The sequence below is a fragment of the Stenella coeruleoalba genome, assembly GCF_951394435.1.
Source record: "Stenella coeruleoalba genome assembly, chromosome: 2".
In the NCBI taxonomy this organism is placed as follows: Eukaryota; Metazoa; Chordata; class Mammalia; order Artiodactyla; family Delphinidae; genus Stenella; species Stenella coeruleoalba.
In genome coordinates this window covers 126,918,937-126,946,197 of record NC_137147.1, presented here as the reverse complement: position 1 = coordinate 126,946,197, position 27,261 = coordinate 126,918,937, and the positions used below count along the sequence as shown (strand labels likewise).

At 47.0% G+C, this 27,261-nt stretch overlaps 1 protein-coding gene across 1 annotated transcript in view; it reads right to left on the bottom strand.

Annotated features, from left to right (window-relative positions):
• Positions 1–27,261, bottom strand: part of ATP10A (ATPase phospholipid transporting 10A (putative)) — a 160,592-nt gene that overhangs the window by 952 nt on the left and 132,379 nt on the right. Inside the window, exons 6-13 of the mRNA XM_079910208.1 lie at positions 26,834–26,964; positions 24,167–24,419; positions 20,885–21,102; positions 19,317–19,511; positions 16,303–16,867; positions 10,613–10,716; positions 10,406–10,532; positions 5,321–5,505 (exon numbers count right to left, since the gene is read on the bottom strand). Of these exons, the coding sequence (XP_079766334.1) occupies positions 5,321–5,505; positions 10,406–10,532; positions 10,613–10,716; positions 16,303–16,867; positions 19,317–19,511; positions 20,885–21,102; positions 24,167–24,419; positions 26,834–26,964 (1,778 nt within the window). The remainder of the gene's footprint in view (positions 1–5,320; positions 5,506–10,405; positions 10,533–10,612; positions 10,717–16,302; positions 16,868–19,316; positions 19,512–20,884; positions 21,103–24,166; positions 24,420–26,833; positions 26,965–27,261) is intronic.

Below are 27,261 nucleotides of genomic sequence, written 5' to 3'. Positions count from 1 at the left end.
TCCCTAAGCTCAGGAAAATGAAGTTTAAAAAAAAGCCTAATTACTGAGGGTTGGAATTGGCAGTGCCCTTCCAAAGCTGTATCTGAGTTCCAGAAAGAATAGGGAAACTTCCTGGGGAACCTGCAAGGTCAGGGGACAGAGGCGTAGGAAGGAAAAGTGTTTCCAAGAACGAACACACTCCAGGAAACTCAAGTGGTTCCTGGTCCTCCACGGATGGCCACGGATGGACAGTAGCCCACAGGTTAGTGAGCAGCTTCCTACAATGCACTGTGGGAATCCAGGTGTGTCCGACAAGCACTTAACTGAGGACCTTTTATATCGAGGAAAGTGAGTGAGACTGGAGAAAAGAAGACCAAGAAGACGCAGCTGTTGGCCCTGAGTGATGGGCAGGCAGCCGGACACACACACACACACCCCCTCCCATGACCACAGCAAGTCACTGACAAGCATGTGCAACATGTCCCTGGATACAGAGAGGGGCAGACTTGCTTCCAGGCAGGGCTGGGAGTGGTGGTGACCAGGAAGGCCTTGCAGAGAATGCAGGACCTCATTGCAGGAATACCATGGATGCCCTGGTCCTAGCACAAGGCACTGACAAGGTAGGATGGAGCAAGCATGCCCTGCCTCCCCTACAGGTGCAGCTGTGGCACCTGGACAGATTCATAGAGCCACTTTGAGTACTCAGAGTAAACAGCAGCTGTCAGGCTGGGGAAGAAGACTGGCATTCTAAACACACTGAACTGCAAGGTTTCCACTGTCACTCTGGCAGGCCCTCACCTGGACCCAGGTGTCACGGAAGCTGGAGGTGGGCACCGAGGCAGGGACAGAGAAAGCTCCAGCTCTAGAAGCCCTCTATTTCTGGCTTGAGGAGAGGAAAAGAGAACTTCCAATGTTTAGAGAAAATGGAGGAAACCCCATTTTTATTTATTTTTCCTCTATTCTCTTGAACCCAGCCCCAGGCAATTTTGCTCTGTGGGCAGCAGTAGGAACAACAGTGGTAGCACAGCCATCTGTTGCTGGGGACTCTGAGGGAGGTGGTCCTTCCTTCCTATCAGAGCATCTGTGGCCCTAGGACAGCAAGGCAACGGCTGCCCTCCTTTCTGTCTGTCCTGCCACCACTTGGCCCTGGAAGTCGGTGCAGAAGTACAAAGCAGATCAAGGTAACTCAAACCCCAGCTTTCATGCCAGAGGGAGTCCCAGAGAATCAGAAAGTACTGGAAAAATTGTCAGGAGGGGGTAGATTGGCAAAAATGTGAGACAGATTCTAACAGCTTGGCAAAGGCCAAACAAGACTCACATTGAAATCAACACCCCAAGGCTGTTCAGAGCCTGCAGGCTGCACCCAAGAGGACTGATATCCTGCCTTAAAAAAATCCACATACTCCAAATTTAAAATGACCAGAGTGCCATTCAAAATACCCACAACATAACTCCAAATTTATCAGCATATAAAGAGCTAGGAAATTCTCAGTGCCTGTGGTAAAAGACAATCAACAGAAGCCGATGTCAAGATGACACACATACTGGAATTACCTGACAACGACTCTGAAGCAGCCATTATAAAAGTGTTCCAAGAAGTAAGAAAAAATTCTAGAAATGAATAGAAAGGAAGTCTCAGCAAAAAACAGAAGATATAAAGAGGAATCAAATAAAAATTTTAGAACACCCAAAACACATTAACGAAAATGAAAAGCTCACTGGATTCCACTTATGTGTCCATCATTGGATTACATAAATAATTTACATAATTTCTCTGTGCTCAGTGAGGGGGATTATAACCCCCACACTCTCTAAGTGTGAGCTGTGCACAGTGACTTCCTTCCAGAGAGGACAGTGTGAGAATTAGTTTATGGGGGAGAAACCTGACAAAATTAACATCCACAGTGATACATCATGTTGATAGAATGTACTCTTGATATGATGTGATGAAATGATGAAAATGGCCCTTTGTCTGTGGTCTTCTTCCCCAAAACTCATAACTTTAATGATGAGAAAGATATTAGACAAATTCCCATATAAAGACATTCTAGGAAACACCTGAATGTATCTATCCTCAAAACTGTCAAGGTCATCAAAAATGAAGAAAGTTTGAGAAACTGTTATAGCCAGTAAGAGCCTAAGGAGACATGACGACTAAATGTAATGTGGATCCTGGGGACTACCCTGGTGGTGGTCCAGTGGTTAAGAATCCTCCTTCCAATGCAGGGGACGTGGGATCGATCCCTGGTCAGAGAACTAACATCCCACATGCCGTGGGGCAACTAAGCCCGTGCACCACAACTACTGGCCCATGCGCTCTAGAGCCCACACGCCACAACTAGAGAGCCTGCGTGCCGCAACTACTGAGCCCGCACACTCTAGAGCCCAAGCACCACAACCAGAGAGAAGCCTGTGTGCTGCAATGAAGAGCCTGTGTGCTGCAACTAAGACCCGACGCAGCCAAATAAATAAATTGATTTAAAGAAAATGTAATGTGGGTCCTCAATGAGATTCTGGAAAACAGAAAGGACATTAGGTAAAAATTAAGGCAATCTGAATACAGCACAGATTTTAGTAAGTAACTGTATATCAATACCATATTAAAAATTGTAAAGATGTTAATAATAGGCAAAATTATGTATAGGTGAAACAGTACTATCTTCACAATTTTTTTGTAAATCTAAAACCATTCTATATAAAAAGTTTATTTTTAGAAAAACACTAAATGGGCTCAATAGAAGAATGGAGATAACAGAAGAAAAAGTCAGTGACCTCAAAGACAGATCAAGAGAAATTATCCAATTTGAATAAGAAAGAAAAAAAAATTGAAAACTGAAGAGCACCTGCGGGACCCTTGAGAAAATAACAAAAGACCCAATATTCATGTCATCAGTCTTACAGAAGAAGAGGAGAAAGTGCAGTGCAGAAAAAGTATCTGATGAAATAATGGCTGAAAACTTACCAAATCTGGTGAAAGACATAACCCCACAAATTAAAGAATCTTAGCAAATCCCAGATTATAAATCAAAAGAAATCCATGCCCAAACACGTCGTAATGAAACTACTTAAAATTATAGACAAAGAAAAACATAGGAAAGCAGCCAGATATAAATGATTCATTAGCTATGGGGTAATAATGATTCAAATGACTGTTGATTTCTCACTAGGTACCACAGAAAAATAAAGACATTATCTGATGAAGAAAAGCAAGAGCATTTGCCACCACTGGACCTACTCTAAAAATTAGATAAAGGAAGTTCTTCCTAGAGAAGGGAAATTGTGCCACAAGGAAACCTGAAACAACAGAAATGGAAGAAGAGCAACAGAAGTTGTAAATAAAATTTAATTTATGTAAATATAATTTATTTTAACTAAATATAATGGACCATTCTTTTCCTCTTGATTTCTTTAAAATATAAAAGATTGAAAGCAAAAAATATAATATCTGATGAGGATTTCAATTTATGCAGTTGTAATATATGACACTATCAGTGTTAGGGGGAAGAGTAAGGGGCACGTGGAGTGGTAAGATTTCTTCATCCCACTGATTCTAAGTAGACTGTGACAACTTAAGTATGCACAGTGCAATCCTAGAAAATACACTAAAAAAGCTAAGTGATGTCGAAACATAAGAGACAAATTAAAATGAAATACTAAAAAATGTTCAAATAACCCCAAAGAAGGTAGAAAAAGGAATGGAGGAACAAAAAACAGAGAATAATAAGAAAACAAAAGATAAAATAGTAGACTTGAATCCAAACATATTGATAATTATAATAAATGTAAATGATCTAAGCATACCAATTAAAAGGGACTGTCTGAATATATGAAAACATGACCTATCTACCAAAAAAACCATAAACAAACAAAAAAACCTCACCTCATTTCAAATGTAATGCTACAGGTAGATTAAAAACTAAAGGATCAAACAAGGTATGCCATGCAAACAGAAATCAGAATAGCTGGAGTAGCTATTTGGGGCCAGAGTAAATTATTTCAGGCTTTTCAGATCATTCAGTCTCTGTGGCAACTACTCAAAACTGCCATTATAGCATGAAAACAGCCAAAGATTGTATATAAAGACATGGGGAAGGCTGTGTTCAAATAAAACTCTACAGAAGCAGGTGGTAGGTTGGATTTGACCCATAGGCCACAGTTTGCTGACCCCTATTATGGAAAAATTGAACCATACCATCTCTCAACTGGACCTAATTGATATACCAGGCAATAACACAGCAGAACACACATCCTTTTCATATGCATATGAACATTCACCAAGATAGACCATACCCTGGGTCATTAAAAAAATTAATATGAAAGAATTAAAATCATAAAAAGCATATTCTATGACGATAATGGATAGAAATCAATAAAATAGGTTTCAAATAGAAATCAGTAACAGAAAGAAAATAGGAAAACTCCAAACACTTGGAAATTAAACAAAACACTGCCTATTTTAAGACATTTAAAAACCCACAGGACAGCATGGTATTGGTGAAGGGACAGACACACAGATCAATGGAACAGAATAGAAAGTCTAGAAATAGACCCACACAAATAGGACCAATTGATTTTCAACAAAGGTGTAAAGACAATTTAGTGGAAAAAAGACTGTCCACAAACGGTGCCTGAATAATGTGGAAAAATGCAGTTTGATGTAAACCTCACACCTTAGACAAAATTCTACACAAAAAAGATTGTGTTTAAAGCTGAGATGCTAAACTATAAAAGTCTTAGAAGAAAATAAAGGAGAAATCCTTGTGATTAGGCACATCTTAAGTGTGACACCTAGAGCATGATCCATAAAAGTTAGACTTTGTCATCTGCTGGAGGAGATGTTCCAAGGGAGAGTCAGTCACTCGAGGAATCAGAGCCCTGGCCAGGGCCTATGGGAAGAGATCCACCCTCCACACTTGGGGATTTCAGTCAATAGATGTGACAAATGAAAACCCACATGCCACTGGGGCATCCGTGAGACAACACATGCCATCCTGAGGACACCAAGGCAGAATGGACTGCTGCCCTGGCTCCATGTGACCTCATGAAAAACACTCTCTGACACTGCTGGCTGGAAAGTATCTCAGGAAAAAGCGGGTTGAACTTTGCTTTATAAAGCTCAGATGCGTGTTCCTAAGAAATCCCAGCAAATCCCACATCTTCCAAGACTATGACAAGCACGTTCTGATTGCCAGAAACACAACACAGGTGCAAACAGAGCAGAGGGCAAAGGCCCGCCTCACAGCGGCTGCCAGAAATGGAAGGCATTCTTTCCTGCTCTGCTCTGGGGCTGGTGGGGTGTGAGGCTGCCCAGGCAGAGCGGGTCTCCCCGACATCCACCCACCTGGGATTCGGCGTTCAGGGTGATGACTTCCTCGTCGTGGTCCAGCAGTTTGCATGCGTAAGCGATGTTAATGGCTGTTTCCTGTTTGTCACCAGTGAGAACCCAAATCTGCAGGCCTGCTTGACGCAATTTAGCAATGGTTTCAGGGACTCCGTCCTGCAGGCGGTCTTCAATCCCAGTGGCACCTGGTCAAAGGTACAACAGTGTGGGTAAGCCCCCTGCTCATGGGCCCCGACCTTGACCGGCATGAATGCCTCACTCCAACACAGCAGAGGTGCTGGCCCCACCCTGCAGACTGGGCCCTGCTGTGGTCCATCTTATCTGGAAGCACTCGGGTGATTCCTCATTCAGGACATGGGGGCACCTTCACTAGCTCTCGATTCCACATGGTAGGGATACCTGGGAGGCACTGAACATAATTCTCTGGACGTACAACAGAGCACCTCCAATGCTTTCTAACATGCAGACAACTTTTAACTTTACAGATAGCTTGGAAACGAAGCTTGTGGGGAGATGGTGGGAGTGACCATATTCTGAGGGATGAAAAGTTTTAAAACTTATCCATCCTAGGGCTTCCCTGGTGGCGCAGTGGTTGGGAGTCCGCCTGCTGATGCAGGGGAGGCGGGTTCGTGCCCCGGTCTGGGAAGGTCCCACATGTTGTGGAGCAGCTGGGCCCGTGGGCCATGGCCGCTGAGCCTGCGAGTCCGGAGCCTGTACTCTGCAACGGAAGAGGCCCGCGTACCGCAAAAAAAAAAAAAAACGTATCCATCCCACAGATAGCTTCTGGTGAATGACACCCACAGTGCTTGCTCTCAACAATGCTTACCATTAGCTGTCGATCAGCAACATTATCCTGAATGTTTTTTCCACAAAAATAATGATTAAGGGGCAGATTTTCCCATGCAGGTCTCAGTATATTGGGAAAAATATACTACTCAATGCAGAAAAGTGTCCTCTAGGCCAGCCTGTTTTTCCCTCCATTTCCAACTTGGTGAGATGGTCTCACCTTCCTTCTAGATGTGCAGCATTGCCTGAGGCCTCCTTGTCAGCCTTGTCTTTCTCTTTTATGCATGCTGCTCCCTGTGCTGGGATGTTGTTATAGACTGAATGTTTGTGTCCCCCCTAAAAATTCATAGGTTGATGCCCTAACCCCCAAGGTAATAGCATTAGGAGGTGGGGCCTTTGGGAGGTGATTAGGTCATGAAGGTGGAACCCTCATGAATGGGATTTGTGCCCTCACAGCAAAAGACACAAGGGAGATGACTTCTCGCCACTGTGCGAGGATGCAGAAGGAAGGCAGCCATCTGCAAACCAGGAAGACAGCCCTTATCAGGAACCAAACTGGCCAGCACTTTGACCTGAGACTTCCAGCTTCCAGAACTGTTGAGAAATAAATGTCTGCTGTTTAAGCCACCTTGTCTATGGAAGTTTTGTTCAAGCAGCCTGAAATGACTAAGAGAGACACCATTTCCTTTTCTCTGCCTTGAATGGGTGAGGTGGCAGGTGCGGGGAGGAAGGAGTCAAGGTAGAACACACATACAAAAAGTGCACATTTCTTAAGTATACCCTTTGATGCACTTTCACAAATCACACAGCTGTGTAGTCAGCCCTGAGCTCAGGAAACAGTTTCACCAACTCCCCAGAAGCCCCCCTCAGGGGCAATTGGTTGTCTTCTCTCTTCCATCTCATGCAGCCTGTGTGGGGTGTTGGACCTGGGCCTACCCCACACTTGATGAATGCACCAGAAGGCTAAGTGGTAACTTGGGAAGGACCCAGAAAGGAGGAGGGGACATTGCACCCAAGATTTCCTCTGCTCTGAACCATTAAGTCCTCCCAGGAAGGACCAGGCAGGGGTGTGGGGTTCAAGGTCTGCTTAGGAATGGAACCACTTTATGCTGCTTGCTCATGGTGAGCATGGCCCTGACCACCCTCCTGGCCCATCTCCCCTTCCCCAGCTCTGTGGCTCTAACATTAGAATAGAGTGTGCATCCCTGGCTCCTTATCTTCACCATCCAACAGAGTCGACATCTCTCAGTGCATCCTAAGTGTCACTTCTGCTAGAATAGATTCCCTGATGTGGGGGAAAGAGGAAGGGATGATCTTGCCACTTCTGCGTGTTCATAGTGTCTTATTCATACTTAATAATAATGATTGTGGAATAATCATAACCATAGCTAACCTTGATGGATTCCTATATGCCAGAAAAAGTTTTCGCAGCTTCCCTAAGATGTGAGAACTACAATGATCCCCACAACACAGGTGTGGAAAGCAGGGTGAGGGAAGTGAGTTAGCCAGGGAAGGGCCAGCATTCCCCTTACGGTATGTCTCTGATCCAAATCTCTGAGCTACATGTCTGCTCTAGGATAGCACTTCCTACAATGCAGTGCTTTGTGTACAACTCAACCACTACCCACTCTTCACTAGATGGGGATTTTCTGCAGAAAGGCCTTCTATCTCCCATCCTTGTACTCTGGCCACTCATCCAGGGCTCCTTGTCAAGTGTCCACCAAGAAAGAAAGCAAGGAAGACCTTGTAGATAAATTTCCATCCAGAGGAAGTCTGCCTCTTTTCAGGGAAAACCTAACACCTTGAAAACATACCCTCTTTATTTCAGGAGCTTATTGGTCAAAGTAATGGGCTCCTAATTGACTGCCCCTCACCTATATAATGCTCATGTTTGAATCAAACACAGGGTATTAATGAACTTAGAAATATAGTTATGGAAAGCATGTCTGTCTCAGCGTGAACTATGGCTGAGAATAAAGAGGCAATCTGAGGAACAGTCCTTTTAAAATGATCTGGAAGCCTAGTATCTCCTTTCAGCTCTCCAAGGTAGCTTGTTTGTAATATAATTTATGTGACTTTGAATAAATGTCACCTTCTTTACAACCTGATCCTTGGGAGAACGTGGCATTTTGAGTAACATAACCAGGGTAGTTAGTGGGGTTCAAGCTAGTGCCACCTTACTTCACTGCATTCAGATGTCAGGTAGCTCTCAATGGAGGGGAAAAAAATCTCACCAACTGGAAAGTTTCAGATGACATTTGGAGAAACCAGCAAGAATGCTGGGGAGAATGAGCAGAATGTTGTCTTTTGAATTTAGGTTCTTGGCCAGAACATTATGGAAAAGAAAATTTCAAGAACACAGTGGGAATGACAATCCTTGCCCTGTGGCTCTCTGATGTTACTTAATGTAAGAACCTAAATGAAAAGGTTTTAAAAAGGGGTATTTGGTATGGGATATTAAAAATATAAAAGCTGACTTCACATTTCTCAAATACAAATCATCCACGGTGCCCATGGATGAAGCAGTGGTGACCACTGAGGTGGGGGTTCTCCCACTCTCCAGCTTGGCTTCATCATTTGAACCATAAACATTCCAGGTTGTAGGGGATGGTACATGTTTAAGAACTGGCTTGCAGGAAGAAGGCTGATTAGTGCGTTTGCCATTTCTGTGGTCCCAATCAGCAGAGAGTCTGTGCAGAAGATGCCAGCCAGGCCACACAGGTATGGAAGCAGTAACACTAGCTTCATCACCTTCACTGTGCAGCTACGTGGGGCTGGACCTAGTGCCTGCACCTTGCTCAGTGCTTTGCTGCATCCCCTCTGCTCACCCTCACAGAACTATTACCGCCACTTGGCAGATAAGGAAACTGGGATGCAAGTGCCCAGGCTCACATGGCCAGTAAGCAGCAGAGCCAGGACTGGACAACTGAGCCAGGGCTCCTAGACTCTGAAAGAAAGAAAGAAAGGAGTGCCTGCAAAGACAGGCAGAGGAGGGACAGCTCAGGGACTCATAGCTGTGTTCTCAAACAGTTAAGGTCTTATCCTGTGGAAAAGGGAAGAGATTTTATCTGCATTGCTCTAGAGGGTAGGACCAGCGCCCCCTGGAAGAAGGTACCGGGAGGCGGATTTCACTCCATTCAAGATGTTAGAGCTTGGTGGGAGGAGAACTGTCCCAGTTCTCCAGGGAGAACACCCTGCAGAGAGGGGGGACCATGACAACCAGCGGACCCCCTCCCATCCCACGGGTCTATCAACAGTGTCTTTTGGAGAAGCATGTTCCAGATGTGAACAGTCCTAGCTCAGGAAATCAAAACCTGGCAATCTAGAGGAGGCACAGCCATTTTCCAAGTGTTTCATTTAATTCAACTCCTGAGTACCATTCAGGATGCCTCTGGGGTTCTGGATCTTTGGGCTTTTTTGAATAGTGCATGGCCTCGTATAGGACACTGTAGGTGAAATAGAATATTGCATAAAGTATGTATATGTAGTGCTCTTAAATATCTGAATATTAGCTATTCTATTAGATATAAGTATGTAGATACAGAGATATCCCAACGGAATAAAGGAAGGGGGCCAAATGAGTTACGGCCTTTCTTGTTGAAAGATGAACCCCCGTATCTTCATGCCCCAAGAGTATCATCATCTGACCACCAGCACCATGAGATGGGGAGTGTGTATACACAGCACTGCCACAACCAGCCCCTGGTGAGAGCACAGACAGCATGTATACAAAGATCCAGCTAATTTAATACGTACATTAATAAATATTTTAAATAATAAATTAAATAAATACTAAAGCAATAAATAATTTTATAAATACTAACATGAACTCAGTAGCAAATACAGGCACAATTTAGTAAGAATGAGCCCCCTTTTTTTTTCACCCAAATCAAATCTGTGAAATATTTACTAGATGTAAAATGCAGCCCTGTTGAGTCCAACGGTTTCTGTTTGTTTCCTGGGGCTGGGGGGATCCTTTAATGCATCAGTTGTTGAGAAGCCTTGCTCTTCATCTCTATTTTTTGGTGGGAAAGCAGGGTTTCAGGGGAGGCAAGTCGGGCGCTGTCGTGGTGCCTGGCAGGGTGGCACCAATAGAATGCCCCAGAAATGGGCCACGGGGAGAGCGTTCAATCAAGCACAGCCCTGTCTGGGGCCGCGCTAGCATCAGGCCAGAGGGGTCCTTCATCAAGCCTAGCGTGTGCAGAGCTGCCGCTGACTAGAGCCAGGGCACCTCTCCATCCAGGATGCTGCAAACTCCACCCGGCTCCGCAGCACCCGCCCGCTGGAGAGCGTAATTACCCAACAGATGCAGATTCCTCTCCAGGCGAAGGGCAGACTGAAACAGGAGCTCCTCGCGGTTGTCCAGGGCGGATTCCGCTTCCAAGTGGCTCTGCAGCCAACAGGCATACTCTTCCTTACTCAGAACCTGGGTGAGAGCCGCTGATGAGCACCCAGGCCGAGCCCCGTGGCCGGCCCCGCTCCTTCCGCGAAGCCACGCCTACTCACCCTCTTGGCGATGCACAAGGTGCGCAGGCCCTCCACAGCGTACAGGTTGAGGTAGTTCTGAGTCTTGCTCCAGATCTTCTTTTGATGCCTTCCTCTGGCGTCATCTAAGTTGGAGTAAGAGCAGAAACAAGGATGAGTGAGAACAACAGAGCCCAGTGAAATGGCTTGGACTCCCAGGACACCTGGCCCGTTGAAATGAGTTTGCATATATGCAGTTTCCGCAGCTGAGAGCTCAGCGCCATCAGAGGTTCTAGCTGGGTACTCTTCTCACCCAGGGAGAGAAAACAGCCACATTTTCAGGTCTCTAAAGTAATCACACTCAGAGAGCCAGAAAGTAGGATGATGGCTGCTAGGGGCTGGGGGGAGGGGAGAAAGGAGCTGTACAGAGCTTCAGTTTTGCAAGATGAAAATTTCTGGAGATCTGCTGCACACCAATGTGAATATACTCAACACTACTGAACTGTACACTTAAAACTGGTTAAGATGGTAAATTTATATTGTGTTTTTTTTAACCACACACACACACACACACACACACACACACACACAGCAACTAAGAAATTAGCTATCAGCTAGTAAGATTTTTCCAAACATCCACCCTTTTCTGTTTTCTGTAGACACAGATGTGGAACAGACTTGCTGTTTATTACCAGACTGCAGAAGTGCTGACTCTGAGCCTCACTACTGTGGAATCCATGGCAAAGTGACACACACCTTCTTAACTCCACCATGTTCTTGGGTCAATAATTGTTAGTGAGAAGGCAGAAGGCACTTTAGTTTTCGTGTGATAAAAGTATGTTAGGAGTGAATGTGTTTCAGAGCCAGTGAGGACGATGTGGCCCTCCCCATTCTGCCTCACTGTAGCTGGCTGCAATTGGAATGCTAGCAGGAATTTTGTTGCAATTCATTAAGCAGGAATGTCATAGGCGCCCTGTTATATCACTGTGATTTACTCCAACAGCCTCCAGAAAGGGCGCCCAGAAAACATCTGCACCAGTAGATTTAGCCCACCTCTTGCTTCATTACTTGTCAGTAGTATACACGTTCAATATAAAACTTAAAGCAAAAGTTAGATGTTATTTTAAAAAGAACCTCATAACATTTTTGACTATTTCTAATATCCCTTGTTGAAATGAGAATCTCACATAAACAAAACCTCATTAAGAGTGATCTGGCATCTTTTCGTCCAGGAGGTGGGTGTAAATGGAGGCATATAAACTTCCCGTTTAGGAAAAGTCATACTTAAAAGTGCAGTTTCTATCCTCCTACACCAGTCATGTTGCCAGACAGAATATAAGATGCCCAAATATCTGGAGAAAACTATAATCCGAAAAGATACATGCACCCCAATGTTCACTGTAGCACTATTCACAATAGCCAAGACATGGAAGCAACCTAAGTGTCCATCAACAGAGGAGTGGATGAAGAAGCTGTGATACATATGTACACAATGGAATACTATTCAGCCATAAAAAAGAAATAATGCCATTTGCAGCAACATGGACGGACCTAGAGATTATCGTACTAAGTGAAATAAGTTGGACAGAGAAAGACAAATACCATATGATATCACATATATGGAAACTAAAATATGGCACAAATGAACTTATCTATGAAACAGAAACAGACTCACAGAGAGAGAACAGATTTGTGGTTGCCAAGGGGGTGAGGGGTAGAGGAGGTATGGATTGGGTGTTTTGGGACTAGCAGATGCAAAGATATATAGAATGGATAAATAACAAGGTCCTACTGTATAGCACAGGGAACTATAACAAGCACTTTGCTGTGCACCAGAAATTAACACAACATTGTAAATCAACTTATACATCAATAAAATAAATTTTTAAAAAAAGAATAAAGGTGAGAAATAATTTACACCTTCCAAAAAATAAGAACATAAGATGCCCAAATAGCACATAGGACATACTTTTACTAAAAACATTATTTGTCGTTTATCTGAGATTAAATTTTAACTAGACAGTCAATATATTTTCTTTGCTAAATCTGGCAACCCTACTTTCCAGTGGTGAGGCCCCTGGTCTGGGGAAGGCTGTCTACTAACCAGGTCAGCTCCTTGACACACGAAACATTCTTAATCTTCTAGATCTGTGCTCTTCATGGAGAAGACAGTGCCCCCAACAGACCGAAGACTGGTCCCTTGGAGGCAAAAAATCTTATTACGCATAAAGCACAGATACATGTACAGTACATAAACAAATATACAGCATATCTGTGGCATTAAAATGTCATGGAAGGGCCATTAGAAAAAAAATATCTAAAAAGACTCCTTAAGGGGGCAATAATGAAAAAGAGAGAGAGAGAGTTGGGAAACGCTGCCCTAGATTATTGTGCTTTAGGAATTTAAATTTCCTGAAAAGATGACACTGACAGTCATCTTAATTTTGACTACCATTTACTCCTGGTATTGTGATAACATTATTCCAGATTCTGACTGTTCTTTGAGCAAAGACATGTCTAGCTGAGGGACTCTGGAATTAACACTAATAAAGTACTTGAGCTGTCCAGAGGGGGAGGGGAAGGTTGCATTCCAGAGCAGAGCAGGATGCAGGGGCTGTGATGCTGCCCTTAACCACACTGGTCCAAACAAAACTAATGAGTGAGAGAAGGCAGGGTGGGCCACTGGGGACCCAGGGTGCCCTGGACAAGGGTGCGGTCACAGACCACACTGACATGTTTCTGTGCGGGACGGAGCCCACCCAGCCCAGCAGGGAGAGAAGCCGTGACCGCCACATCTTGCCCATCCCTCCCCCTCTATCCTTGCCCTTGGAGGAGGATGGAGCCATCACAAGTTTTGTGTCTTAAAGACCACACAGGGACTTCCCTGGTGGCGCAGTGGTTGAGAATCTGCATGCCAGTGCACGGGACACGGGTTCGAGCCCTGGTCTGGGAGGATCCCACATGCCGCGGAGCAACTAAGCCCATGCACCACAACTACTGAACCTGCACTCTGGAGCCCGCAAGCCACAACTACTGAGCCCATGTGGCACAACTACTGAAGGTTGTGGGCCTGGGGCCCGTGCTCCACAATGGGAGAAGCTACCGCAATGAGAGGCCTGCACACCACAACAAAGAGTAGACCCTGCTCACCATAACTAGGAAAAGCCCACGTGCAGCAATGAAGACCCAACGAAGGAAGGAAGGAAGGAAGGGAAACCACACAGAATGGCACTGGACTGAACCTCAGGCAAGTGAATCTTAAGGAAAAGAAACCAGAGAGAAGGGAAAGGGACCCAGCTTATGCTTTATGCCTATAACACACCAAGCACTGTGCTAGGAGCTTTGACAGGGGCTTCTTGTGAGGTCAGAAGCCTGATTTCCTTTGTACAGATGGGAAACTGAGGCACAGGAGGAGTGACTTGTCCAGGGTGACCCCAGCCCATAAATGTAGACTTGGGATTTGAACCAAGGTCTGTAAGGTAATGGGTGGGGTAGAGTCCCTGCTTTCTACTTGACCCCACACAAGCTAGTGGCAGGGCAGGCAAGACATAGCCACATCCTAAAAATACAACACATTCCCCATCCACCACCAGCTTAGCCTTCTCGTGCCCTTTTTGGTAAAAGTGTTGTGAACTCTTTGAAGAAAGATGTTGGACACTCATGTGCCCTCCTCACTTTATCGCCTGCACACAGGTAGAGCAGCTTGGCCATCTGCAAGCCTGCTCTGCTCCATACCCTGCCCACCCCACCTCCAAAGTGAAAGTTGAATGATTTATGTACAATGTCAGGGTGTCACTGGTGGATAACTTCAGGATTACCCCAGAGCCATCCCCTTTCTTGGTAAACCACTGGGGGCTCTGAACATCCTGAATCTTAAATTGCCTGGTGTCTACATGTAGCTCTGACCGATTCAAACTTATTTGAAGTGCACACTGCTTGGAAATTCCCAGAGGAAGGCGGAGATCTACACAAACTGCTTATTTTTAAGGTGCCCCCTTCAGTGTCACGGTTTGGGCAATGTTGTGCTTTGAACCTGTCTGTTCCATGGCTTTGTTCTTTCTCACCTGTAGTTAATTCCTCCCAGGACCAGGTGGAGGGGTCTGGGAAGCTCCCCAGCTTGCATAAGGGCTCCCTTCACCCCTTGACCTTGAAGCTGACTCTGAGTGATAGAAGTTTTATTTGTTTGTGCTTCGTCTAGAAATTTGAGGCTTTCTACTCATTTTTAAAAGTGCACTGCCAAAAAAAAAAAAAAAAAAGTGCACTGCCAGCCAAGTACAAGCGTGGCCACTGCTGCAGCCTTCTTGGTTGCTCTCGTGTCCCTTGCAACAGCTCAGCAGGCTCCCTGCCCTCTCTCTGGGGTGGGTGTAAGCCTCTCCTGCCATCCCATCCCACCCTCGCTTGCTAGAGCTGGTCCAGTCTTTTCACCTTATCCATGACCCACTGTATGTAGTAAAGTCTGAAACACAGCGGTCCATTAAACTATCTTTAATACAAGGCTGTGGAATAGGATAAAGGTGATATTTTTGCAGTAGAATAAAATCTTCTCAGATAATTGCCATACTTATCTGTTTTTCTTTTGCATGGATGCAAAATCAAATTTCAGAATGAAGGAGGCCCTTGGAATGCAAAATCAGCCTGTAAATTGGATTCTACATCCACCCTAGAACCAACACACGGGTAGGAAGGCAAACCCTGCCCTGGAGTAGGTCACCCTCAAGAAAGGCCATGCAAACCGCTTTCAAAGACGCATTTGCAATTCGCTCAGCTGCCTTTGGGAGGCGATAGCTCTGTGACAGGAAAATGGATTTGTCTGCAGAGATCCACCAGTGCACTTTCCCTTAACTGGAGCTGGAGTCCTGTTCTGAGGCACTGAGGTCACGGCGAGAGGACCGTGGGAAGCAAAGTGGTAACCCCTAGCTCCGTTCCAGAGCCCCAGAAGGGCATATCCAGCGTAAGGATTTCCCACAGGTGGTACCCAGAGCTGTTTCCAGGATATAGAAGAGAGGGAGGCTGTGGGGGTCAGGCAGTGGTCCCTCTCCCATCTGCCATCTGCCATCTACCCCGCTTCTCCCCCCTGGAGGTCAGATGTGACCTCTTTTGTCCTCTGGGCACAGAGGGAGGGGTGACTAGGTTTACTAGTGGGGACCCAGGCCCTCCCCCTTCCAAGTCCCAGAAGCATTTGTATCTGGAAAGAGGTACAAGTCTTTCTGCTAAACAAAGTTTCACCCTCTACACCAGTGGTATATGAACCCCTCTTTTTCAACCCGAAAGTTACATGGAAGTCAAGTGCAAAAGAGACCATGATGGAGGTTCTTGGCTGTAAGACGGCCAGAGGCCAGCAGCCCCCACTACCTGGGCCCTCGCTGTGGCCTGAGAACACTCCATAAATGGGCTAAAAACCATGGCTTGGGCCTCATAGGTGCCCAAGGTCCAAGCGATCACAGGGCAGAAAGGAACCTTCTGGGACTTCTAATCTAAAAGCTCTTAACCTGCATTGCCCAGATTTAAACCTGATGCTAGGCCTCACCCCCATTAATCCCCAACCCCATTCTTCTGAGGTGGGTTCAGGCACTGAAGCCCTCCATCCACTGGGCCCTCCCCCCAATTCTAGTCCAAACCCTTCAGACAAGGAAAAGCCCACCCAGAGAGGCAAAGCTCCACTGGAGGGAGGGGCTGGTTTCTCAGGACTGCTCCCTGCAGTGGGCAGCTGCTAGTGGAGGGGAGCAGGGTACCTGTGGAGCAGGGCAGCAGGAGGTCCATGACCACCGAGTCGGCCCCCTTGGTGTAGACGTTGATCTCGTCCGTGAGTGGGTGCCGGATCACCACTGACATCCTCTTGCGGATGGAGTCGAAGCCCAGCGTGTGCAGGAGCTCGAAGGTGAGCCTGCCCAGGTGGGGCAGCTCTACCGACACCTGGTCGTGCAGTCGGTCCACGAGCGCGCAGCTGTAGGCGCGGGCGGCGTAGACGAGAGCTGCCTCGTCGGGGCTCTCGGCCTCGTAGCGCAGCTCCCGCTCGGGCTCAGGCTCCTGTGCTGAGCACTCAGGTGCCCAGCCGTCTGCCCCGCTGCTGTAGCCATTGCTGGCAAGGCCTGGGGCCGGCGGGCGCAGCCTCTCCTCCAGCCGGAACAACGTGCCGTTGTTGGCCAGCGTGGACAAGAGGCTGGACTTGTGCACCGACTTGTTGGTGGCCATGCTCCCAATGCTGCTGCAGCCCGAGGCCAGGCGGCTGGGCGTGAACCTCCGGAGGAAATCTTCTATCGTCTTCACCGGGGACTTCAGCTCGAAGCGCACCCTCACCTGCCAGGGAAGTAGTCGGAAGACAGGTTAGGTGTCTCCCAAGAGCCCTCACCCTGACTCCCTTAGGGCCGCCCTCCACTTCCCCAGGGGGGCCTGAATACGGATTTCCCATTTCCCACTGAAAATTGCAACCAGAGTCAGCATTTCTTCCTTGAGACTATCCCTTGGCCTCTTCCTCTTCACCTCAACACAGGTTCTGCCATATTCACTCTTTCAGGATGTGACTGTAGGGTAGCAATGACCAAGGCCCGGGATGGACTCAGGGCATTGGGTGGCCTGTGGTTCCCAAGGCTTTGGGACTGTCCCCTCACTGCAGTGGCCCATGGCTTTACAGAAACTTCCCAGGAGTGGGCCTGCCACTGCCTGGCATGAACCCTGGATTTTTTTTTTTCAATTAAAAAAAACATTTAACAAAAGACCAATTTATACATTCTTTTGAATTATGTCCATAAAAAACTTAAATTTACACAAAATTTCCCAAACCCAAAAGAATCTTTCGAAACAAATGAAATACATAGGCAAATTCAGGCTCCAAATCCTTAAACAAATGTTTAAAAAATCACAATAAATTGTGTATTTTCTAAAGAGGACTGAAAACAACAAAACGACATGTATAAAATTGTTAAAGTTTCAAAAAGCTCAATATGGAGCAACAAAGCAACACATTATTTAAATGAGTGCTGTATGCTAATGATGATACAATATACCTATTTTAATTTTCTGCTAGATAATGGATTTAGAGCAAATGTTGAAACAATCAAACCACTGAATTACAGTTACCCCTTAATCTTTGCAATTTTGTCCATGGGTCTGAAGTTGTGAATTGTAGTAAGAGCCTCCAGAAACGTCAGGCATTTGGTAAAACAAGGCACATGGGACCAATTTTGATAAAGGTGCTTTTTCTTTGGTCTTCTACTGACTTTAAATATTGCTACATATCCAAGTGGGAGATTCGGACAGCCATGCCAGAGCTCCTGCTAGCTCCAAATGCCCTTGAAGGTGGCACCCACCCACAGGTGGGCACAGAAATGCATCCAGAGACACGTTCATGTGCAGTCTGAGGATTCTGCTCCCTACATGGAACTCACTCCATGTGTGACCATGGGCACACACCTCAGTCATGTCGGGGTCTCTCTCGCTTATTCAGTAATTGCAACAATGCCTAGGGTCAGTCAGGTAGGGTCTAACCTAGAAACCAGACCCCTCTTCAGGGAAGTATTCCAGAGGGACTGAACAGGGTGGCGGAAGAACCCAGAGGCCAGACGAGGGATGCCAAGGCTGCTGAGAGGTGAACTGCAAAAGGAAGCAGCCTCCACCCAGGGCTGATGGCACAAGCCTGTGCTCTCTGAGTGTCAGAGCCCGTCCACCTGGGATCCGCCAGGCCCACTGGGGCCTCCAAAGGCCAGTGGGGTATGAGCAAAGAGTACAGGGGGGTCACATTGCTGCCAGATATGTTGCTGCCGCAGAGAGGGCAGGGGCCCCTTGTTCACCCTCCATCACAACAGTGGCTTCACCAGCAGAACCTGCTGGAAGGCCCAGGAGGAGGGGAAGGGGTCTGGGAGAGTGGGGGTGACAGGGTACAGACCTATAGTGTGCATCAGCCCTAGAACACCTTCATTTGTATCCACTTAAAGTTGCCTAGCTGCATGACGCACAGCCATGCTTAGGTGCACCCCACCCCCTGCAACACCACCTGGTCCACCTGGAGGAGCGCTTGAGTTATAGAGGTTCCTTTCACATATAAAATCTTACTCTCTTTGGAGAGAACCTTGATGTTAACCCAAACAAAACCCAACTTGGTGTTGCTATGTTTCTACCACCCAAAGTAACTTCCCACTGATTCTCAACCACTTCCTCAACGCCAATGTTAAAGGCCTTTATTAACATCAAATACATTTACTATGTGCCAAACTCTACTCTGAGACCTTTCCCTGAATCCCACCACCGCCCCCACATCCCAGACAAGGTGCCAAAGACACAGGAGGGGACCAGCTTATAGTGTCGTCAGGATGCAAGTCCAGGCGGCCCTACCAGAGTCTGGGCCCCAGCCCATCCTGTCCCCTCTCATGTAAGAATCTAGGACCCTGAGGCTCTGGTCAGCATGGAGGGCAGCCACCCTCTTGCCACTGCCCACCTTGGGCCACGCCTGTATGCTCTGTGCCCCTCTCATCCTGGGCTCAGTAGCTGTCTCTGGCTGGCTGCCCTCTCCCTCTTCGCCACAGTCCTAGCACCTGCCCACTGCAGTCTGAGGATGTCACCACAGAGCTACTGAGCTGGCCTGCCCCGTCTGAAGCCCCCAGCACACCCCCTGAAACCTGAGAGTGGTGCTGAGCGACCGGGCTCCTGCAAGACAGGGAAGCATGCTCCCTCTCAGGAAGACTGACACCAGTGGGGCCACACCTAGGGGCAGGGGCTCTGCGGGCTCACAGTACGATGCTCCAGAACTTGCCTTTTGTCGTGGCTGATCCGGGGATGTGACCACCACTGTGTTGCAGATGGTGAGTGCAATGAAGAAGTCGAAAATGTCAGACAGCTCAGGTGAGAGGTGGGCCAATGGGTGCTCCTGGTGCCTTGCAAAGGCCAGGCACCTGTCACACTCGCTCACCTTCTCCAGCAGCTTCGGGTCGGGCGTTATGTCCTTCTCCTGGGAAGAGCACAAGGGCCGAAGGGTCAGTCTGACCCAGTGACCTGCCAAGTGTCCTTTTTAGTGCGTGACTATGTAAGGCACCTTGATTTTACTAGAAGCTGTAAACAGACCTTCACCTCATATATACACACGTCATTTTATAATTACAAATTATGTATAATCTTGATTGTATAAGAATATACAGCTAACATATGAAATGCATATATTCTTATATATAAGAAGGTACACATGTTCTTTTTATAAAATAATACCTCCAAGAATATATATTATTATAAAATTAACATATCTTACTCAGAAAGATTTGGAAAAATAAGAGAATAATAGGGAAAATGTAACAGATCTCTATCACACCACCTTACAGTAATATATACTTTTTAAAAAACATGCTTCTCTGCCTTTCCTTCGTCTTTTTTCTATACATGTACATTTTTAATCAAAATATTTTATACATAAATTGGCAGTTTCCATTTCCCCAAAAACATTATATTGCCTCAACTTTACCAGGCCTTTAAGAGCCATTTGAAAACATAATTTTTAACGGCATAAAAACAGACATACCATAATTTATTTGACCATTCCTTTATCACTGGGTACATTTTTCGCTGTTTTATTGATGTAAATAACACACTGATAAGCTTCTATGCACAGAAATCTTTCACTGAATCACTAACTTCCTAGGTCAGAAGTTGGAACATTTCAAATACTCTTAACCCGTATTGATTGTGAAATTGATGTCAGGAAAACCTTCTCCAACACAGCCTCCCTGCTGCTCAGGTGACAGCTCCCCGCCCACGTGCCCCATGTAAACCCAACAACAATCAGTGACCACAAGTCTAGACGACCTCTATTCAAATGGCACCTTCTATATGGGTTTCGAAGGACATAAAAGAATGAGGCCACCATACGTGAACAAAACGGATTCTCCCTCTCTGGTCTTCAAAAATTTTAGAAGTGAAAGGATCTTTTAGAGGTTGTCACTCACGTACTTCTGGAAATTTCCCTGCCGGATGAGAATGGTCCATAAATGTTTGGGCGGTTGACAAGGCAAAGGATGGATTTGGGTTCATCTAATTAAATTTCTTTTTTTTAATCTGACTTTGCTTTTGCACAGTTGTCATCTTGCCCTGATGTTTTACACATTTCATAGGGCAGGACAGACTTCCTCTCCGTCACCCACTTGGCTGGGTCATCGGCAGTCCCCGCCTGGTAAGGGGACCTAATCAGTGTTTTGGAAAAGATACAGCAGTGTGGGAAGAAGGCACTGGACAGAAAAACATCCCCTAACTGAACAGAGGTAACTCCCCAGTGAAGAACAGACACTTTTGGTGACTGGGGGAGGTGACAGCGGGAAGGAGGGCTGCAGGACTCACCATGGGGCTGCTGAAGGCTGTGTGCTTGGACAGCATGCTGGCCCTCTTGGCCTCGGCACGGCTGCTGGTGCGCCGGTGTGACCTGGTGCTCTGGCTCCGATGCACGACTCGGATGCTTTGGTGGCTCCCGGTGCTGCTGCGCTGGGGCAGTGAGCCCCCTCTGGGCACCACCTCCTCCTCCTCCGAGTCTGCTTCCTGGTACCTGGCCAGACGCCGGGCTGTGGGGGAGGGGAACTAAGTGACATCGTGGGGAGGCTGTGTGTGATACTGAAGGGTCTAGGTTCCACAAGGCATCCAGCAGGGCACCCTGGGCCCTCACCACCCTCGCTCTCTGATGGCGAGGCCATGTTTGACAGGGGTTTCCACTGAGGGATGGGGGATGTTCTCATTTACATGCACCTTCAGTGGACCCGATGGGGCTTATGTTCTCAACCCCACGTCACAGATGAGAAGACTGAGTCTCATCTGTTAAGGTCATGGGATGCAGGGGCAGGGGATTGAGATGGTACCCAGGCCCACAGGATGCCAAAGCTCAGGTCCCGCCTGTGATGGCAAAGGGGCCACCCCATCCCACAAAAAGTCAGATGTGGGTGGAGATGGGTCCACATACAGCCCCTCTGTTCAGGGGGAGCCCCCATGTGAATGGGGTGGGTGGGCAGGTGGCTGGGAGGCCCACAGAGTAGCTGGGTTCCAGGCTTTGACCTTCATGCCAGGGTCACAGGGCCACCTGCTTACTGGGGCTGTCAGGACAGATCACGCATTGAGCATCTGCCTTGCAGTCAAGCAGAAATAACGGTTCTCAGGCTGTGTTGACGGTGCTCTCCTGAGAGGGCTCCTTGCTCAACGTCAGGTGGGGATGAAGCACTTAGCAGCAGGGAGGCTCACATCCTCCTGGGGTTGTACAGCGTGGAAGAATGCTGCCAGTGTTCAGACCCAGCAAGCAGAGCTCCACTGAAGAAGACGGTGATTGTGATGCTGTGCCTGGCTCTTAGGGGGCACCGTGGAGCGACAGTCCCTGAGGCCTCCAGGGCTCTCAGTGAATCACAGAAGTGCACCCACGCTGCTGTTCTTGCTAACAAGGGCTCTCAACACGTGTTCCTGGCTTTGCCCAGTTAGTTCAGCTTCTTCCATCATATGTGAGCAACAGGAGACTATCCATAGGGACCACTCGCTCCAAACAAGCAACTCTTAAGAACTTCCAGGGCAGGCCCGGTGCTGGGTGGCAACACAAGGCATCCTAACAGGAGGTGGCCCGTGTGAGGGGCTAAGAGAAGGGCCTCCCGTCTGGGCATGCCATGGTGTGGTCTGTCCTGTGGGCCAGGCCTTGAACTCAGCATCTTCTTTGGGAAGACTTTTCTTTAGAGATAAGGAAAGGGAAGTCACCTGTCCATGGCCACCAGGCCGGGTAACTGCCAACCCCAGGACTCCACCTCAGGGAGCTCCTAATTCCAGGAGAAAACTCCTGCACCTGCCCCCTTTTCCCCCTGGCAGTGAGGTGGTGAGTGGATGGCAAGGAAGGGCAAAGCCTGGACTGGGCCTGTCTAGCTCCTAGGCTTGGACATTATGAGCACGGTGTCAGCCTCCCAAGGGCACATCTGCCCGCCCACCCTCCCACAGCAGTGATGAGATGTTAGCCTGAAAGCGGCCATCCCTCAGGCCGCTGCTGGTGCGTCTGTGCTCTGTGACCAGACAGCAGTGGCCTCAGCGATGCCCTCGGGCTCTTTGGGGAAGACGGAGACAAGGAGCAGGTGATGCTTGGCCCTGGCCCTGCACCGTCACCAGGACACGAAGTAGAGAGGGACACGCCCATGGTCTGTGCAGCCGGTTCAGGTACACGTGAGCTGGGCTCAGTACTCAGAGTCAAACCCACCTGAATTCGTTTTACTAACAGATCTGAGAGGTCGGACCATGCGAGCAGCTGCGAAGGGTGCCCGCCCAGGGGCCCGTCAGTCACTGATCACAGCTCTTCTTTAAAACATGCTGCAGAGACACCTGGCTGTTTCCACCTTCCCCAGCAATGCTTTCCTGTGTCTTCTGGGGGCGATGGACCCCTTTGGTTTTATGGTAAGCATCTGACAACTGTGAAAATCCTTCTGTAATCTTACTTGGGATTCTGCCCCCAGAGCCTCAGTTCCAGTTCAAAGGCCGACTTCAGACCTGGTCCTCTGACTCATTTATAAGCAGGATGAGGTCTGCTTTCAGGCCCCCAAGCTCTTCTGCACAAGCCTGGGGAGTCAGGGAAGGGAGGAGCCAGAGAGGGAGGCAGGTGGGCAGATGGGACACTGTTCCTGACCGGTTTTTTTGAGTGGCAAATAAAACATTAAACAAATTGGACACATTCCTATGCCTTCTGTTAATATGATTCATTTTATCATGGAGGATATAGTGGATATCATGATAATTCTTGGTTTTATAAAACTCACAAAAATCTCGTGCTTCCAGCAGATCTTTCCCACCAAATGCCCCTAAAGAACAGCTTCCTATTGATGCCCCCATGTTGTCCCCCTGTTCTGTACTTGCTTCTGTTTCTGTGGCAAGGTTTCTTTGATGTTCTCAGATGCTGTTCCACGAAAGAAGGGGAGTCCTGTTTGCAGAGCAGGTGCCCTCTCTCTCAGAGGTACGATGGCCCCAGAGACACTTCTGTGGTACAGGGACCCCCTCCTGTTTTGGGTGGGCAGCTGGCTCCAGGCACCCCTCGACTTAGGAGGCAGATGGCTCCCCTATGTGCTCAGAGGGGACAGAGGGAGGCAGCCAAGGATGAGAAAAGGAGAGGTGGGAGGAGGGACTGCCTAAATTCCAAAGTGAGGTGACACTTCCCTCTGGGAGGTCATATTCCAGAGGAAAGAAAGCAGCATGAACTGCCCAGTGCCCTGCTGAGAATTTGCAGCTGATAACAAGGAGACTGATGCGTGACAAAGGAAACATCTCTTTGCCTCTTGGTGTGACAGAGACCGGGTGCCTCTGAGGTGAGTTCCTCAAGGTTGCCCTCTTTGGTTCTGCTTGTCTGGCAGAAAATGAGTGTTTAAGCAGATGCCCACCACAGCAAATAGTGCAGGAAGCAGGGCGCCATCAGCAATAAGGAGGGGCCTTTTCTATAGATGCTGGTCCAGAGTTGCTCTGCCAGCCTTTCTGTTTTATTCTTCCTCAAAAATCATCAACCCCTGAAGCTGTGTGTGTGTGTGTATGTGTACACTCACGCACACACAGGCACATGGGCATGCAACTCTGATACAGCAGCTCTCTGGTCCTGCCCAGATTGGGAGCCCCCATCCCCAGACTCACCATTTGCATCATGAGAATATTCTATGCCAGACACAGTGCATCTTCGGAAAACCATCTTATTCTCAGTTAAAGTGCCAGTTTTATCGGAGAAGATATACTGTATCTGCCCTAGGTCTTCCGTGATGTTCAGGGCTCGGCACTGCAGCTGTGAGTCTGTCTCCTCATCATACAACTCTATATCCTGGTTAATGAAGTACACTTGGCATACTTTAACAATTTCAATGGAAACGTACAAGGAAATTGGGATCAAAACCTAGGAGACACAAGGCACATAGAATGAATGACCGTGAAGACCCGAGAACTGCGGATTTAGTCCAATCTAAACGACAAATAACTACAACCCCAAGTAAGTAGGGACTATACTGTACCTTTCAGAGCTTAAACAAGTTGGCTTAGAGTCAGTATTGTTAGAGTATTAGGATATTGGCAAAGAGTTTAAACTAGGACAGCCTACGGTGCCACTGCAGAGCGGAAATCCACTATCGTGTCTGGAAGTATGGAAACCATGGCTTGTATAGAAGCAAGCGTTTTCATATTACTAAGTTGTGCTTGAGAGAAGCTAGGAGAGGAAAAAGAGAAAAGAGAAACACAAAACACATGGCACAGTCAGAGTCCTCATAAGCAAAGTCACCTCACACCCAGGCTGTCCCGGGGCTCCCAGTGACAGGAGCTGCCTGTCCTGCAGACACAACCCCACAGCTCAGAAGAGATAGTCTTTTCAGTGGCTGGTTCTGTGCTGAAGGACAATCTCTGTGATTTTGTACAATACAGAGCAGAGGGGAGAGGCTTTGAGAAGAACAGTCACGGTTATGCTTTGACAATTCAAGAATAACCTTCATGAAATCAACGCTTAATTTTTTCTTTATCTCTGGAGTAACAGTATTGAACTGATACTTATGGGCTCAGAATATCACATCCAGACTAACTGGGTTCTCTGGGTAACTTAAGTATATGTTAATGCAACACCTACTACAGGACGAACTCAAGTACATGTGATATAAGACAGCAGAATGCCCCTTCCAGGCAAAGGCTAAGCCAATATCTTCTGTTCACTGTGTCCCTAAGGAGGGTGACAGAGATGCTCACTGCCCCTCTCCACTCTCACAGGCTTTTGGGGGCATAAATTCTCAGTTAGCGATGGGGAATTGTTCAGGAAGCATGGGAACTAATAATAATAATAATAACCAATGCTGCAAAATGCAATGTGATATCCTAAGTTGACTCCAGGAACAGAAAAAGCACATCAGTGGAAAGATTAGTAGAATCCGAATGACGTCTGGAGTTTTGTTTGAGACAAAGTACCAAAGTTGGTTTCTCAGGTTTTTTTTTTTTTCTTTTTTGCGGTACACGGGCCTCTCACTGTTGTGGCCTCTCCCGCTGCGGAGCACAGGCTCCAGACGCACAGGCTCAGCGGCCATGGCTCACGGGCCCAGCCGCTCCGCGGCATGTGGGATCTTCCCGGACCGGGGCACGGATCCGTGTCCCCTGCATTAGCAGGCGGACTCTCAACCACTGCGCCACCAGGGAAGCCCGGTTTCTCAGTTTTGACAATGTACCAGAGAAATGTAATACGCTCACATTAAGACACACTGGGTGAGGGACACATGGGAACTCTCTGTACTATTTTTTGAAACTTGTCTGTAAACCTTAAAATTATTCTGAAATAAAAATGTAGGTTTAAGACAGGAATAAAGACGCAAACTTAATAGAGAATGGACTTGAGGATACGGGGAGGGGGAAGGGTAAGCTGGCACAAAGTGAGAGAGTGGCATGGACATATATACACTACCAAACGTAAAATAGATAGCTAGTGGGAAGCAGCCGCATAGCACAGGGAGATCAGCTCGGTGCTTTGTGACCACCTAGATGAGCAGGATAGGGAGAGTGGGAGGGAGGGAGACGCAAGAGGGAAGAGATATGGGGATATATGTATATGTGTAACTGATTCACTTTGTTAATAAAGCAGAAACTAACACACCATTGTAAAGCAATTATACTCCAATGAAGATGTTAAGAAAAAAATGTAGGTTTTTTTAAGAAGTAATTGAGTGGAGGGGGGGTGGGATGAATTGGGAGACTGGGATTGACATATACATACTACCGATACTATATATAAAATACATAACTAATGAGAACCTACTGTATAGCACAGGGAACTCTAGTCAATGCTCTGTAGTGACCTAAATGGGAAAGAAATGCAAAAAAGAGTGGATATATGTATACGTAGAGCCAATTCACTTTGCTGTACAGTAGAAACTGGGAAGGAAATCCAAAAAAGAGTGGATATATGTATATGTATAGCTGATTCACTTTGCTGTACAGTAGAAACTAACACAACATTGTAAAGCAACTACACTCCAATAAAAATTAATTTAAAAAAAAAAGAAGTAATTGAGTGGAAAAACAAAACAGAACCAATGATGGAAAAACCGACCCCTCAGAGCCTAAAAATCTTAAGAATAGAAAAGGAGAATTTTAACTTGAAAAGCACCCAAGAAAAGATCCTTTAGATAAGTCGGGTGGGAAAACAAAAGGTAACACATTTGTCAGATGAACCTGTGCTCCTCCCAGGTGCAGAATTTGTGGGAAGTTCTTAGCAGACTATGATGACTCAAAGTTCTCATCAGAAAAGTAAAGCAATTGTCATATGGAACTTAGTACTGTTACCTGCAGAACTATTATCATTGTCAAAAACGAATAAACTGCAGCTGTGACTGGGGATAAAGAGGTGCCGTCAGACTCAGGGACATCAAATAATGATTTCTTCTCTTGATAGCGCTGCACCCATAGTCCATGTCCTGTAGCAAAGTTCAAAGAGGAACGTCATTCACCTGACACAAGTACATCGGGTTTTATGAGCCCACCTGGCCACCTAAGAAAGCAAAAGCCCATGGTATTGTTGGCACTACAATCAGAGCACTGGAAGGAAGGCCCCGGGACTTGGACTCTGCCTCAACCCCGGCCTTTCCCATCGTTGGTACTGAATAGCACCACTGGTCATAACACAGGAATTGGACGTGTGCTGGTAGCTGCCAACGAGAAATCCCAGAAAGGAATTTCCCAATGCCTCACTAAACACCAGTCTCGATAGGCTC